This window comes from Micromys minutus, assembly GCF_963924665.1.
Source record: "Micromys minutus genome assembly, chromosome: 18".
Classification (NCBI taxonomy): Eukaryota; Metazoa; Chordata; class Mammalia; order Rodentia; family Muridae; genus Micromys; species Micromys minutus.
In genome coordinates this window covers 42,254,616-42,267,851 of record NC_137953.1, presented here as the reverse complement: position 1 = coordinate 42,267,851, position 13,236 = coordinate 42,254,616, and the positions used below count along the sequence as shown (strand labels likewise).

The following is a 13,236-nucleotide window of genomic DNA, read 5'->3' as shown; positions in this document are numbered from 1 at the left end:
CTCTTACAGGGATCTCCTCTCCCCATGCCCTGAATAAACTCTATTCTATACTATACCGTCACGTGGCTGGTCCCTCATGGGGAAAGGATGCCTAACATGGGTCCCCCAAAGGCATTCCCTTTCCCCCATACCTCACCATACCTCCATAAAAATAGCCCCCTACTCTCTTTTTCTTTTTCCTAACAATGATGACAGCATTTGGAAGATTTAGTCAAAACCCTAATGACATGACATGCTTCCTCAAGAGGCTCCGATCTCTACTTATTGATGGTGAAAGTTAAAAGTCTTGATTTTCAAAGTATAAAGTGTACACTTAATAGTCAGAAAAAAAATACTTTTACATCCAAATCTCCCAGAAAACAATAGAAAAACCAAAGCCCACAGAAGAGCCTTAATAAGAATCTCCAGGGAGCAGGAAGAGAAATGGATAAGAAGGCAAAGGACTGTATTACAGACAAAATCAGCCTTGTCCTTACAGAGCAAGGTTGCCGTGGGAATGCCATTAACTTCTGTAAGAACATATTTGTGTTCTTAAATGGGGCTGATATTAAGCCATGCTAAAGGAGCTGGGCAGAGAGCAGATGAAATAATGAAGTCTTTAGAAACTGATTATTTCCTCTGGTCATGAGGTACTTGGTTACAATTGCTGAGAGAAATGAGCTCCGGCTGTTCCTTTCCGTGAGCACAGGGGCAAAGGAGTCAGGTTAAATTATAATAGGAAGAAATAAAAACAAGTTGTAAAGGCATTCCCAATTCTGAAAACCGAGGGGAGATGAACATGGGGCCACTGAACCTTTCTGTTGTTCTCCTCTTTGTTAGGGTGGCCATATTGAACATGAACACACCTTCCTTTGCTTTTCAGTGAACTCTATTAACTCAGAGAAACTCTGAAATGTCTTTCTAGAATATTTGCAAAGAAAACGCCAGTCCTGAGGTCTGCTGGGTACCTCTGGTCTAGCTAAGTATAGGAAGAGAATGACAGACAGTGGACTCAAGGCTTTGAGTCTGGTTCCGGTCCAGGCCAAAGCTCAGATGCCTGGGCTCCTAGGATGCTGTCTTACTCTGTACTGGGGTTTGTGTCTTAGACATATCAAATAAACACGTGAAAAACGACTCACCTGGTTTCCCCCACTCTTTGGGTTCACAAAGACAAGCAAAGGCTTCATGAGAGGAGAGGAGATGGGCTTGATCACAAAAGGACGACCTTTGTTTTCCTGCTGGAGGAGGCAGGCAGCATCATTAGGATAAGTACCAATGCCTCGGATATAATCACAAAGCAAAGGGGAGACAACACCGTGCGCCCCTAAGATCCTGAGCATTATTCCGTAAGGCGGAATCTTCATAGCAGTGTGAACGCATCTCCTGGAACAAAGCACCTTCCGCACAAATTTTCTCCAGAAAACCGAGCTATGTGCTGGACTTCACTCTGAGAATTCTAGAAGTGTCTGTTCTTATTGTCACCTCTACCATCAGCCTCGTTTTAGGGGGAGACATGGCAAACAAGGGCAGATGCTCGGCCTCTGTGTGACAGGTCAGCTTTGACTCATCGATGGCTAGTTTGATGGACTGGGAACATGAAGGATTCCAACACGAGTAGAATAAATAGCTGAAGCAATAAAAGCCCATAGTAGGCACATCACAAAATGAAGGGTGGGTTAATCAGCCTCCACAGAGAAAGGTGAATGTCTAACACATCCCTCCGAAAGACTTACCTCGGTTCCTCTCTTACTGGCTTTCCTTTTAAAACTTGTTCTTTTCTTCTTCCGGTTGGAAGCCTTCAGGGAGTTCTGTGGGGAGAGGAGGGAGCGGCTGAGCTGGGGGCCGGCAGCCCTGGCGTTTCCATGCAGAACCATGTAGAAGAGGACAGCAGCGCATGCTGTACACTGCATGCTTCTCATGCTTTCACACTTCCAAGCCACTGCTCATGGGTAAGCCACAGACAGAAACCAGTCCAGTGCTCCAGAGTGAGCAACTGACTCCCCGCCGCGCGGTGGCAGGGAGTTAGAGCCACAGAGGCTCTTATGGACTCACATAACAACACATGGTATACCTGCCAACCCTCCCAGTAAAAATGGAAGAATCCCAAATTCTCTGAGGGGCTCCAGTCTCCCGCCCAACCAGGTCCGTCTCCCGCCCAACCAAGTTCAAGTTCATCTCCTGGTATGGAGATCACCTATGTGGAAATGTAAAAGAGGAGGCCATTTTTTTATCGTTTTCTTTTACTCTTGCCTTCATTTTCCTTCTTTGTTTACTTTTATGATCTATTTTAGTAGTAGTTATAAAATAATGCTTAATTCCAGTAGAACTTCACAACCCAACAGTCTTATCAACAATGAAGCAAATATTTTAAATGCTGGGAAGATACCCTATTGCAGTTACTTACAGTAGTGGAGTGGTGTGCGTTATTTTTCTCTGTGTGTCGGAAGACCCATTAATTTAAATGTCTTCTCTCCACTAAGTAGCCTTGAGCTTTATTATGGAAGTAACTCAAAGTTGTTGACACACAGTGACTCTTAATTTTACTTTAGAGATTTTATGAACCACAATCCATGATTACTTTGTCTAACCATTTTCTCTTAACATTTGCTACAAATACTCAGAGGATTCTTATAGGATCATCGTCACACTTACTGGCTGAAGACCAAACATAAATCATATTTAACTAGTGGACTTAATAATTAATTAGACTGCATCTTCACAACAGTTAGATAGTACTGACCATAGAATAGATGTTTGACCGAGTGCTGAAAGCCTGAAACGCAGAATTCTTAGCTTAGACATTAGAACACACACTTACATTATTTGACCAGTTAATCGTTTCCAAACTAGCTTGAATAAATTTAAATAGCTAATCTGCATGTATTTTTTTCCTTAGAGTATTCAAAACTAAACATTAGTCTATAATACACAAATTAATGCATGAAAACCAACACAGACCAAACAAGCTATTTTTTTTTTATTTTACTTAAAGTGCTTAAAGAAGAAAGAAAGAGAGAGAGAAAGAAACAAAGAAGGAAGGAAGGAAGGAAGGAAGGAAGGAAGGTAGGAAGGAAGGAAGGAAGGAAGGAAGGAAGGAAGGAAGGAAGGAAGGAAGGAAGGAAAGAAAGAAAACTGATTGTCTAGCCTGTGTTCACCAAGGCTGGGGTAATTTTTTAAAGAACCACCATGCATTCCCAGATTTTCTTCTTCCATCAAAGTAAAATATCTTCAGGACTTTGTAGACTCCAAGAAAGAGATTCAGGAAACTGGGTGTTCCTAACTCCAGAGTTTTTCTTGACATTCATTATTGATTACACTTCCCCTGCAAACAGATCTCCTGGCTTTGAAATTACTAGGCTAATGGGATGTTTCATAATGTTCTTGTCTCTTTTTCATTATAAAAGTTGATGCCATATTTTGGCAAATTTTTTATGGAAAGGGGATGGTCTGGAGTCTGGAGCAGCTGCAGCTGCAGGAGAAACTGTCATCAGATGTCATCAGATGATCCTCCAAACTACTTAACCAGCATCACATATCAGCCTCACTCAGACCTTGACCCCATAAGAGACTCCATGTCTTTGAAGTGAAGCCAAAGCAAAGATTCTTCTCAAAAGCTTCGTGAGTGATGCAATTATAATACTATCATGTATCTGATGACAAAAATGTGGATTTGTACCTGAGAAGTGGAACTAAAGAGACCCCAGTAAAGTAGATCATTGTGAGGAAAAGAGGATTGTGGCTCTGGTGGGTTTGCTACAAATCCAACAGCAATTCCCTATGATGAGATGCATGTGCTTTGTTAGGCCAGGCAAATGTCTAAAATAACAGGTTCTTGGTTTTAACATTAAGTATAATACCTACCTTGCAGGACAGTTAAGTTTGAACAAGAAAGGTATGTGAAGCCATTCGTTTTGTATCTACTCCATAATTGCATCTGCTAACATAAGTTAACCTCATTACTTAGCACAAGTTCTCAGTACACAACCATTCCACAACCATGATTTTTAATAAGAATAAATATTATATAACTCTCGGTGTTTATCAAGCCTTTTCTAGTTTAGACAGCCATGCTTGGGATATGCTGGCTTGTTTCCTCGCCGCTATGGTGTGTTAGTTCATTTCCTGTCTAGACCAAATAAACTCAAATACCAGTTGCTTGTGCTTGCAGGAATACACTAGAGACCTCCGTTCTTGTCAGAACTCAACAAATAAATTCCAAGACGTAGTTTTACAGCACCAGGTGAAGAGCCTACACAACTTTCTTAAACTCATAGTAAAATTTATGGCATTTTGGGTGATTAGGTGCTCAAGCACACTTAGAAATTAGAAATGAGGGGGAAATGTGAAAGCAGAGCAGGCAAGGAACTCAACTCTAGGAAGAAGCAGTTACACAAAACGACCTTTCCAAAGAGACATAGCAAGTGCTCCTGAGCCTCACCAAGACCATGTGATCACTTTACAAAGTAAGTGTAGTGACTGACTTACAGTACCTGGGCATGTCTATGTGAGATATATGGGTGTTTTATATTATTAAGAATGGCCACACAGCAACAGCAAGTATCTATTGCTATTTGGGTACCAATGTCCAACATCACCTCACTTACAAGGTAGCAGCACCTTTTGGAGAATAGACAACTAGGAAGGCAGATTTCAGATGTATCACATAGCCAAGACAAGCTAAGAAGCCTACCCTTGATAATTAGTAACAACGCTTATCCTTCCTGGGTTAATACTGAGGAATTAATTCAACAATGTAGCCTGCTTTGCAAGACTACAGAGGCAATGTCAAAAAGTTATTGTAAAGCATTGGTGATGAAAGTGTCAAGAAGCCTTCGCCCTTCTCTGACATTCTAACAGAAAGCCTGCTTGTTCTGATGAGGGCAGCCAACTCACCGGCTTAAGCATCCCCTTACAAGATCAACACCACTCAGCTTTGTGTTTGTGGTCTTCTCAGCTTTAACAACGGTTGCCCTCTAGCAATTCTATGAAAGACATCAGAAAAGATAAAGGACCTTTGTCTTCTTGGACCAGGTGTCAGGGCAATCTCATCTTGCCACAGAACTAATCTTACCAACCAAACTGCTAGCAGAGTTATGACTCCCTCCTGGACAGTTAGAAAGTCCTTCTGGATGAACCATTTAACTGTAAATGAAACTTCACCTCTTATTCCCCTTGAGGGACTTTTTTTTTTCCAGGTTATGAGATCATAAATAACTGGTTATATTAAAAGATCTAAAAATGATATATCACTTAATTATAACCAAGAAAGTCTCTCCCATAAACAGGAGACAACATTTTGACAGACCATAGAAGAAAGAAGCCAGAGCTTTGTGTATTTAGGGACGCTCACCTCCTGCTCCAGGTGTCCCACTGGGATAAAGGTGGTTCTGATGGCAGGAAAGAACAAAGAAAACTTGCCTCTGAAGTTGAGGAGCAGGTCTCAAGAGCTCCACATAACAGCAACTCATGCATGCTAATAGTTCTTCAGAGTTCACAAGGAAACCGTCTAAGCAGTTCTGTGGGATTGTGTAAAGTCAGTGAATAGAACCTGCCGTTCTGTCTCACAGATCTCCGGCAGTAAAAGATCATCTAGTCATAACAAGACAATTAAGAAAGAAAGCTTCATCCAGGAGCAGAAAGTGTGGACACTGCACTGTCTGTAAACAGGACATTAGAAACAGTGTGAATACCCATCGGTAGGGTATGGACCAACTGGGAAATATCTACCAGGTAGAAATAGCAGAAAGTGGCCGATTTTAGAATTACATGCAGTGCTAGAGACGTCTACCTGAGATTCTTTTTTTTTTTTAAAACAAAGTGAGCAAGTTCTGAAGAGTTATCTGTAGCACAGCACCATTCATTAACAACGCTGCCCCCTGTGCACATACAGCTCTGTATCTGTCCTAATGGCACATCACTACGCATGGAAACCAGTAGTAAAAATGTGGATACATAATGGAAAAGCCAAGAGAGGTGCCTCAAACTTTTAGCTAGTGGAAGGAGACACTTACATCTGAAGTCCTCTTTGTAGAAGAATAATTCAGGTACTCACTGTACACTACACTTTAAAAGACTAAATACAATTCTACCAACTCAGTCGTCTGAGTGTATGTTCCCTAGGGGAGACATAAATGTATCTAAAATGTTATTTGTCGATTCTGGGAGAGAAAGGCAGACTTGCATGAGGGGCTGGTCACTTATTAAGCTTGGTGACAGACAGATGCTTGACATATGTGGACTTTATTCTGCATGCTGTTTTTTTTACAGAAAAGATAGAGTAAAGCCAGTGTTTTAGAAGGAAAGCCAGCCAAAGTGTGTAGGATAACAATCAAAGAAGATAGCTGTGTCAAGGAGGGAGAGTGCTCTAGCACACTTCCATTATTGAAGATAGAAAGTTCACAGCCACAAATTCAGGGATTGTTCAGGGTGCTTGGGTTTGTGACCAGATCATGACTGAGGGAATTATAAATTGTGGAATTCAGAGCATGTTAACAGCATGGAGCCACAAATATGTCAGAAAATCTTGTAGAGACATCGAGAAGATGCTTAAAAGAAGAAAGGTGGGAGATGGCTGAGTAGAATGGCAGTCCAAATGGGGATCTTTACTGTATGTCTGTCTGTCACCGACCTGTCTGTCACCTCATCTCTCTCTCTACATATATGTGTGTGCATACTTATGCAACTATACATATATACATACAAAAACATAGGTACTTCATAGTCTAATGTTCTATCACATTACTTCAAAATGTGAGGTCAAGAAGATATTCTTAATTAAGTAAACATTTAATTAGCCACGATCCAGAACACCATTCTATCCAGCGTGATGTCTACAGATGGTTAAGATGAGATCTAGGTCCTCAAAGATTATACTTTTAGGGAAGCACCAACATATTTACAACATCGTTGTGGACTCTTGAATAGAAGCTCATCTATGTACACGCCCTTAATAAAGAGCGGCCTTTTATCTTAGACATTTGCTCCTACACGCTTCATTCAGCAGAGACCTAGCATGCTCTAACTCAGCTCACGGGCCCAAGAAGATAATTTTCTACACAGTGTGCTATTGTCTGGCTTGTTAAACTCTTCCTGCAGCTCCAAACCCCAACCCACCTTTTGAACAGAAAGCTACTCCCTACATCCTCAGGAAGTTCCCCCAGACTAACAAAAGATTAGTTTGAACAGGAAAGCTACTAACCACACCAAATGAGATTAGGTACTAAGATAGCAGATTGAATTTGTATTAAGAAAAGACTGTGGCTCTCTAAGCCGGCCTGTATATAGTGAAGGTCATGACTCACAGCCTGCCCTTCATACTGGCAGAAATCTTAACTGAACTGTGATGCTTGCAAACCTTGCTCTCTGTGGACTCCTCTCAGAGAGAGAACGTGTAAGCATCCAATATACATTCATCGGTACTCACTGAAGCGCAGGAGACCTGCCTTCATGCGGTATCGCTGCACAGGGGTGAGAAGGAATGAGGCTTTTCCTGAGGCTGGGAATCTGGTCCCATGAGAGAGTCTAGTAAAGTCAGGTGATAGGTCAATGAATGAGCCCGGTAGCTAAGCACCAGACCTTGGGGATGGATGTGTAAAGGTCATAGGATGCCAAAGACTACTAAGGGAGAAAAGCAAGTCACAGCAGTTAATTTGTCTCTGCACTAGGCCAACAGCACCAGGATCCTGCAGTTACCTGAGGTTTCTTCACCTTAATGATCCAGGTGGGCGGGACAATGACAGCAGCGTGAGCCCCCAGGGAGCAGGGTTCCTCAATATGATGCAGCATGAAGCAGGTCACTTTATTGTGAAACTGAAGAGAAAAACAGGCCAATAAGCAATTCTGAATAAGAAGTACTTCACAGCAAGAAGGGATAAGTACACACGCACACACATACATACACGCACTTGCACGCACGCAAGCACGCACAATATCATACATCAAGGACACATATATCTCATCAGCATCCAGCCAGCCCAAGAACATAGAGGCCAGAGTGAGTCATCCCAGTGTAGACATACGCTGGTCACCAGTGTGTGAACCCCGCCAGGGCATTCTAGCTGTCTACCGGACTGTTCACATTAAAAAGAAGCTGAGTATTGTCGAGTTCTACTAATATAACTACACCCAACTGTGTCTTAGGTAATGTAGAGAAGAAAATGAAGGCAGCCGGGAAGACAAGGCCCATCTCCTGCCTGTTTGCTTGTCTCGCCCATGTAGATCCTCCCAGGTAATCTTTCCAGTTTGGGGAGCCAGGAAGGAAGCAAAAGGTCTCTTCTGGAAAGCTGTTAATCTCAGTGGTAACAAAGCACAGAGAGATCACTTCTACCGGGCTTGTCTGAAGCCTTAAAAATACAGTGGCCCTTTATGCTCCACAGGCCTGAGGCGCTCGTTCATTACAGGAAGGAAGGAAATATAACCTAATAATAATCACTGCGGTACCCCGGGTGAGGAGCTTAACTCAAGGTTCTGCTGGGAGGCGGGCATGTGACCTCAGTCCGATCACGTTTGCAATCAACTCTTTTTGACTCTGGGGTAACACTCCAGTAAGGACATTTCATTTCTAATGGACACAAAATCAGCTTATGCACTGATTGAGAGACTTGAGTTCTAATCACAGTGACTTTTTAATTTGAATTATACTTATTGTAACGCACACACAATTCGCCATTTTAACTGGAGCTGTTTAAGAGTGAAAAGGAACCATGATAATAACAGTGCTGGAAACACACATCAGTTGGGACCGTCTGGGGGAAAACTGGCACCTACAGCCAGTCTAACTTTACTCTGTGCTCTCACAGGGTTTTGTTTTCATTTCTGCAAATTATAACACTTTCCTGAGATCCACTAGTTAATTTATATCAATTAAGGGTAAAATAATGATAAAATAATTTATAATTCAACATACTACCCATTATTTGGAATCTGCAAACGAATTAAGCCAGAGGAATGCCGCACCACAAAAATATCATTTGAACACCTTCTTTCAAAGTCGATTACTTTTTTTAAGCAACTAAAATTAAATCTCAGTGCATACTCATTGCATTTTGACAGAGGCAAAGGCTTCGAACTTTGCCTAAGCAACTCTTACAACTCATACTTGAATGGTCTACAAGCTAGAGACTAAGAGGTACTCACAGGACTGTGTATTTTTAAATGTCTCCTTAATTCCAAGATTCCCCCTGCATCTTAGAGGGTCAGTTACTTGTTTCTTTTTATTTGACATCAAATTTCCTGGAATGAATTACTTGTACTACTAAAATATATCAATATCGTAATCTGTGCACATATATTTCCCATATATGACCTTGAGAAATCAATTTCCACACTTTCTGAGATATTAGAATTATGTGAATTTGGCCAAAGCTATAACACAATGGGCAAGTGGAAAGGCATTCTCTATAGTAGTTCAGTTGGATGGCGGATAATGGGGGGGGGGTACAGGTGTTCACCTCAAATTGCTTCAAATTAGCAGACCTTGAACAAGATGCCTCACCCCAGAGTCACAGGGGCAGCAGCCTATCAGAGCAGATGCTGTGCCGGCAGCAGGCTCTTACCAGTTCAGAAAACCAGCAGTATGGGCAACATTAGAGACTGGCTGACACCTACTCCCGGAGAGAGATTCTGCCCCTGGGACGTAAAGTTTCACTAGAAGTAAGGTGGCCTTAGACCCTGAACACATTTTTAAACAGAAGCACAGAGGTTACGTGAAGAAATAGAAATGCCAAGAGAAACAAAACGTGGTGAGACTGAGGCACTGTAAGCTCTGAACCGTCCAGACCAGGGAGTCCGAGCCTAATAACTGGGGGCTATTGACAAATGAAGGCCCTGGGGAAAGTATTAAGTTGGATCTTGTAGACTCACCACAGTGCAAAGAGTCTGACCTCCTCCCTCAAACGTCAACTGCAATTCATTCAAACGACATCTGTTCCGGCCCTGTTACCAGTTTGAGGAGTGGCACCTGCTCTGTGTAGATCTGTGAGGATTTAACCTAGCTAACACAACACAAACTTTTGTTTTAGGTCCGCTCTACACAGATACTCCAAAGAGTAGATAGAAAGTTGGTAAGCTAGCACAAGTGCATAATCTCAGCATTCAGGTGGCTGAGGCAGGAGGATCACAGAAGGATAGCATGTTTTTAAAAAGCAAAGAAGAGGCAGCCTGTGAGACTGTTTCCGCAAAGGCCTGTGTGCGTTGCCAATACTTAGGTTGTCTCCAAGGTATTACCAGTTACGTATATTCTATGCTGCAGTTATGATGCATAGAAATAGGCAGTGGCCACATTTGGCTCTGGATGCTACAGTTTGCTAACTGGGTCGTGGTGAAACAAAAGGCAGCACAGAGGCAAGAAAATAATGAGGCTCAGCATCTCTTTTGGATAGAGGGGTCGAGTGATGTTCAGAGTAGACAGGATGGGAGATAAAAGAAAAAGAGCAAATGGGATGTTAGTGTGGGATCTTAATATGCATGGTCAAATATAAGGAAGAGATCTAATTTAGTGGGCATGTGGATACCTAAAAACAAAACAAAAACAAAAGCCTAAACATAAAAAACAACAAAAGAGGCAATCCCTCTTCACAGCCCATAGAGAGCCACCCACATGGAGGCCAGGAGAACCCATATGCACAGTTCACCGGCTCCTTGTGTTTACTCTGAATGACGATGAACGCTCATCAGTCTAGCGGACAGGAAAGACAGTGGGGGTTCTAGGGCAGGGGCACTGGTTTCCAGTCCCAGGGCGAGAATCAGGGAGGGTTCCTAGCCTTTTATCCTGGACTTCAAGCTGTACAAAGGAAGTAAAAATTTTCTATCGTTCCCCTACATATGTGTGTGTGTGTGTGTGTTGTTCTATAATTTTACTCTCCTTCTTGCTATGAGAAAATTCGAATGTTCAGCCAGGGCAATATTCCACACGTAGGCAGGAACCCAAGCATCAGAAATGCCCAGCTGTGGTCACGTGTGAGCCCATGTCACTTGTTTTATCTGGCACTTACCGCCTGCTTGCACCAAGAACAGCTGATGGCCACGATCTCTTTACTGTGGAAGGAGAACTTTTGCTGGAAGCCCTGAGACAGTAGGACAAGAGACAGAGTTTAAAACCTCCTTCATTACAGCCCATAGCTGCCCTCCTGGGGTTTACGGGAGTGAAAGAGGCCAAGATTGTCATCCATGGCTATAGGAACCATTGCTGCATGGGCCGCACAACACTACCCTCTCCACCTCCTACCACACATTGATTTCTCTATTTCAGAGCCATCTGGGGCATGAGACAAGGAGGCAGTGTCTCCTACACCATCAGCTTCCCTTAGCCGTCTCACTAACATAAAAGATTTTCCTTTAAAAGATCTCGTATATATGCATGTGTGCATGCACATGAAATAAATGTACACACACATATACTGTAAACTATATATTCTAGAATATATATGTATACATTAAGAGAAACCATTGCTTCACTTGGTCATATACTATGAAGACTCTGATCAACTTTAATATCTGAGAACCCAGAAACAAGGGAAATTAAATACCAAAGGCAACACCTATCTGTCAGGGTCTAAGTCCAAGCTTAGAGTAATAATTTCAAAGATTTCCACCATCTCCTTCGGATGTTTGTTCTCAAAACAAGCAGCTTTTCAGTTTTATTCTTTTTTAAAAGAATTATTTATTTACTTTATGCACACTGTCGCTGTCTTCAGACACACCAGAAGAGGGCATCAGACCCTATTACAGATGGTTGTGAGCCACCATGTGGTTGCTGGGAACTGAACTCAGGACCTCTGGAAGAGCAGTCAGTGCTCCTAACCACTGAGCCATTTCCCAGCCTTCAGTTTCTTTCTTAACCAGCATGCAGTAACAAAGACAAAACAATTGCCAAAAGGTCTCCACAAATCAGCGGTTCTCAACCTTCCTAATGCTGCAACACTTTAAAACAAGTTGTGGTGACACACCCCCAAGCATAAAGCAATTTTCATTGCTACCTCATAACTCTGATTATGAATCATAATGTAATATCTGATATGCAGGCTATCTGATAGGCTACTCCCAAGGGGCTGTGACCCACAGGTTAAGAACCAGAAACTTAGATGAATCAGAAAACTGATGGTTCCATCTAGAAAGGAAATTCCGAATAGGAGTTACACAGCGATGCTCAGAGCCTCCTCCCAGACTCCCCCACTCACCCCTCTTGTGCAGTTTCCCTGCCAAATCTAAAAGACTCAGTCTTGCAGTAGACTTCCTGATCTTCTGGCTCTTAACAATCATTCTGCTCCCTCTTCCAAGATGTTCCCTGAGCCTTAAGTGTATTCGAGACGTGGGACCAGCCACATCTCAGGAATTGTTCTCTGCTTTCTGACTCAATGTGGCTTTCTGTAGTAGGGTTGGTCTACTGTGAAAAGAAGTGTGTTTGATAGAAATGAGGGCTACACTTAACTGTATATATAAGAATAAGTATCGAGAACACAGCCAGGAATTATCCTGGTTTGGGAAAGCGGCAGTAAAAAGCTCTCCTGTGAGATCTCTGACCTCCCTTGTCCAGGGTAACATTACAGTACTGGGCAGGATGTCCTTCCTCTTCGGCTAGCCTTGAGTCTAATATAGGCAGGTGTAGGTTACCACTAAGGTATAAAAGCCACTATTCCATCTTCATGGGTATGTTTCTGCATTTGGGAGACTTTGTTCAGTTCCGAAAATAATTCAAATGGCTCCTGGACTAATACAATTTATGCTAAATCCCTGATTTCCTTCTTGGAGTCTAGTGTATTTTTCTGTGTTATACAAAAGGTACTTGAGCAAAGAAGCCTTCTTGAAACTCTTGGCAAAGAGTTTTAGTGAGATGGGTAAATAATATTTATATGTATTTTTCAGCTTACTGCTGGAGGGACTTAGCATATTTTACAGGACTCCAAGGCGAAGCTGATGGTATCTGGTTTCTTCATGCTTCACTTTCTGTGTTCTTTCTGCTGACCTAGTTTTGTGACTTTGAGTTATAATAAACCACAGACAGGAGTTCTATATGCTACCTCCCACAAGCTCCCTTGTAAAGCTTTGCACCTCCGGTGATCTTCAGGGTCTCCTTCTGTCAACAGCAAGGGCTTTCCCCCATGACAGTATTGCTTCTATGTCACATGTGAGCAGAAATACTGGGTCAGCTTTGACCTCCACACACCCAGAGCCATCACCAGCCAGCTCCACTGTCACGTGTCAGAACCATGACAGGAATATTACTGCGAGGACACAAAAACCTAATGAGCTTGAAGATGA

At 42.4% G+C, this 13,236-nt stretch overlaps 1 protein-coding gene across 5 annotated transcripts in view; it reads right to left on the bottom strand.

The window, feature by feature from the left end:
- The window catches only part of DGKI (diacylglycerol kinase iota), a gene marked incomplete at both ends in the record, with an annotated part of 420,018 nt that overhangs the window by 198,563 nt on the left and 208,219 nt on the right, over nucleotides 1-13,236 (bottom strand). For 4 of the 5 annotated variants that reach the window (XM_080932354.1, XM_080932355.1, XM_080932356.1 and 1 more), the window contains 4 exons: nucleotides 1,119-1,217; nucleotides 1,713-1,787; nucleotides 7,672-7,788; nucleotides 10,971-11,042. In XM_080932354.1, coding sequence (XP_080788480.1) covers nucleotides 1,119-1,217; nucleotides 1,713-1,787; nucleotides 7,672-7,788; nucleotides 10,971-11,042 — 363 coding nt within the window. Of the gene's footprint in view, nucleotides 1-1,118; nucleotides 1,218-1,712; nucleotides 1,788-7,671; nucleotides 7,789-10,970; nucleotides 11,043-13,236 lie in introns of those variants that run through there. The other variant, XM_080932358.1, reaches the window with a different exon arrangement.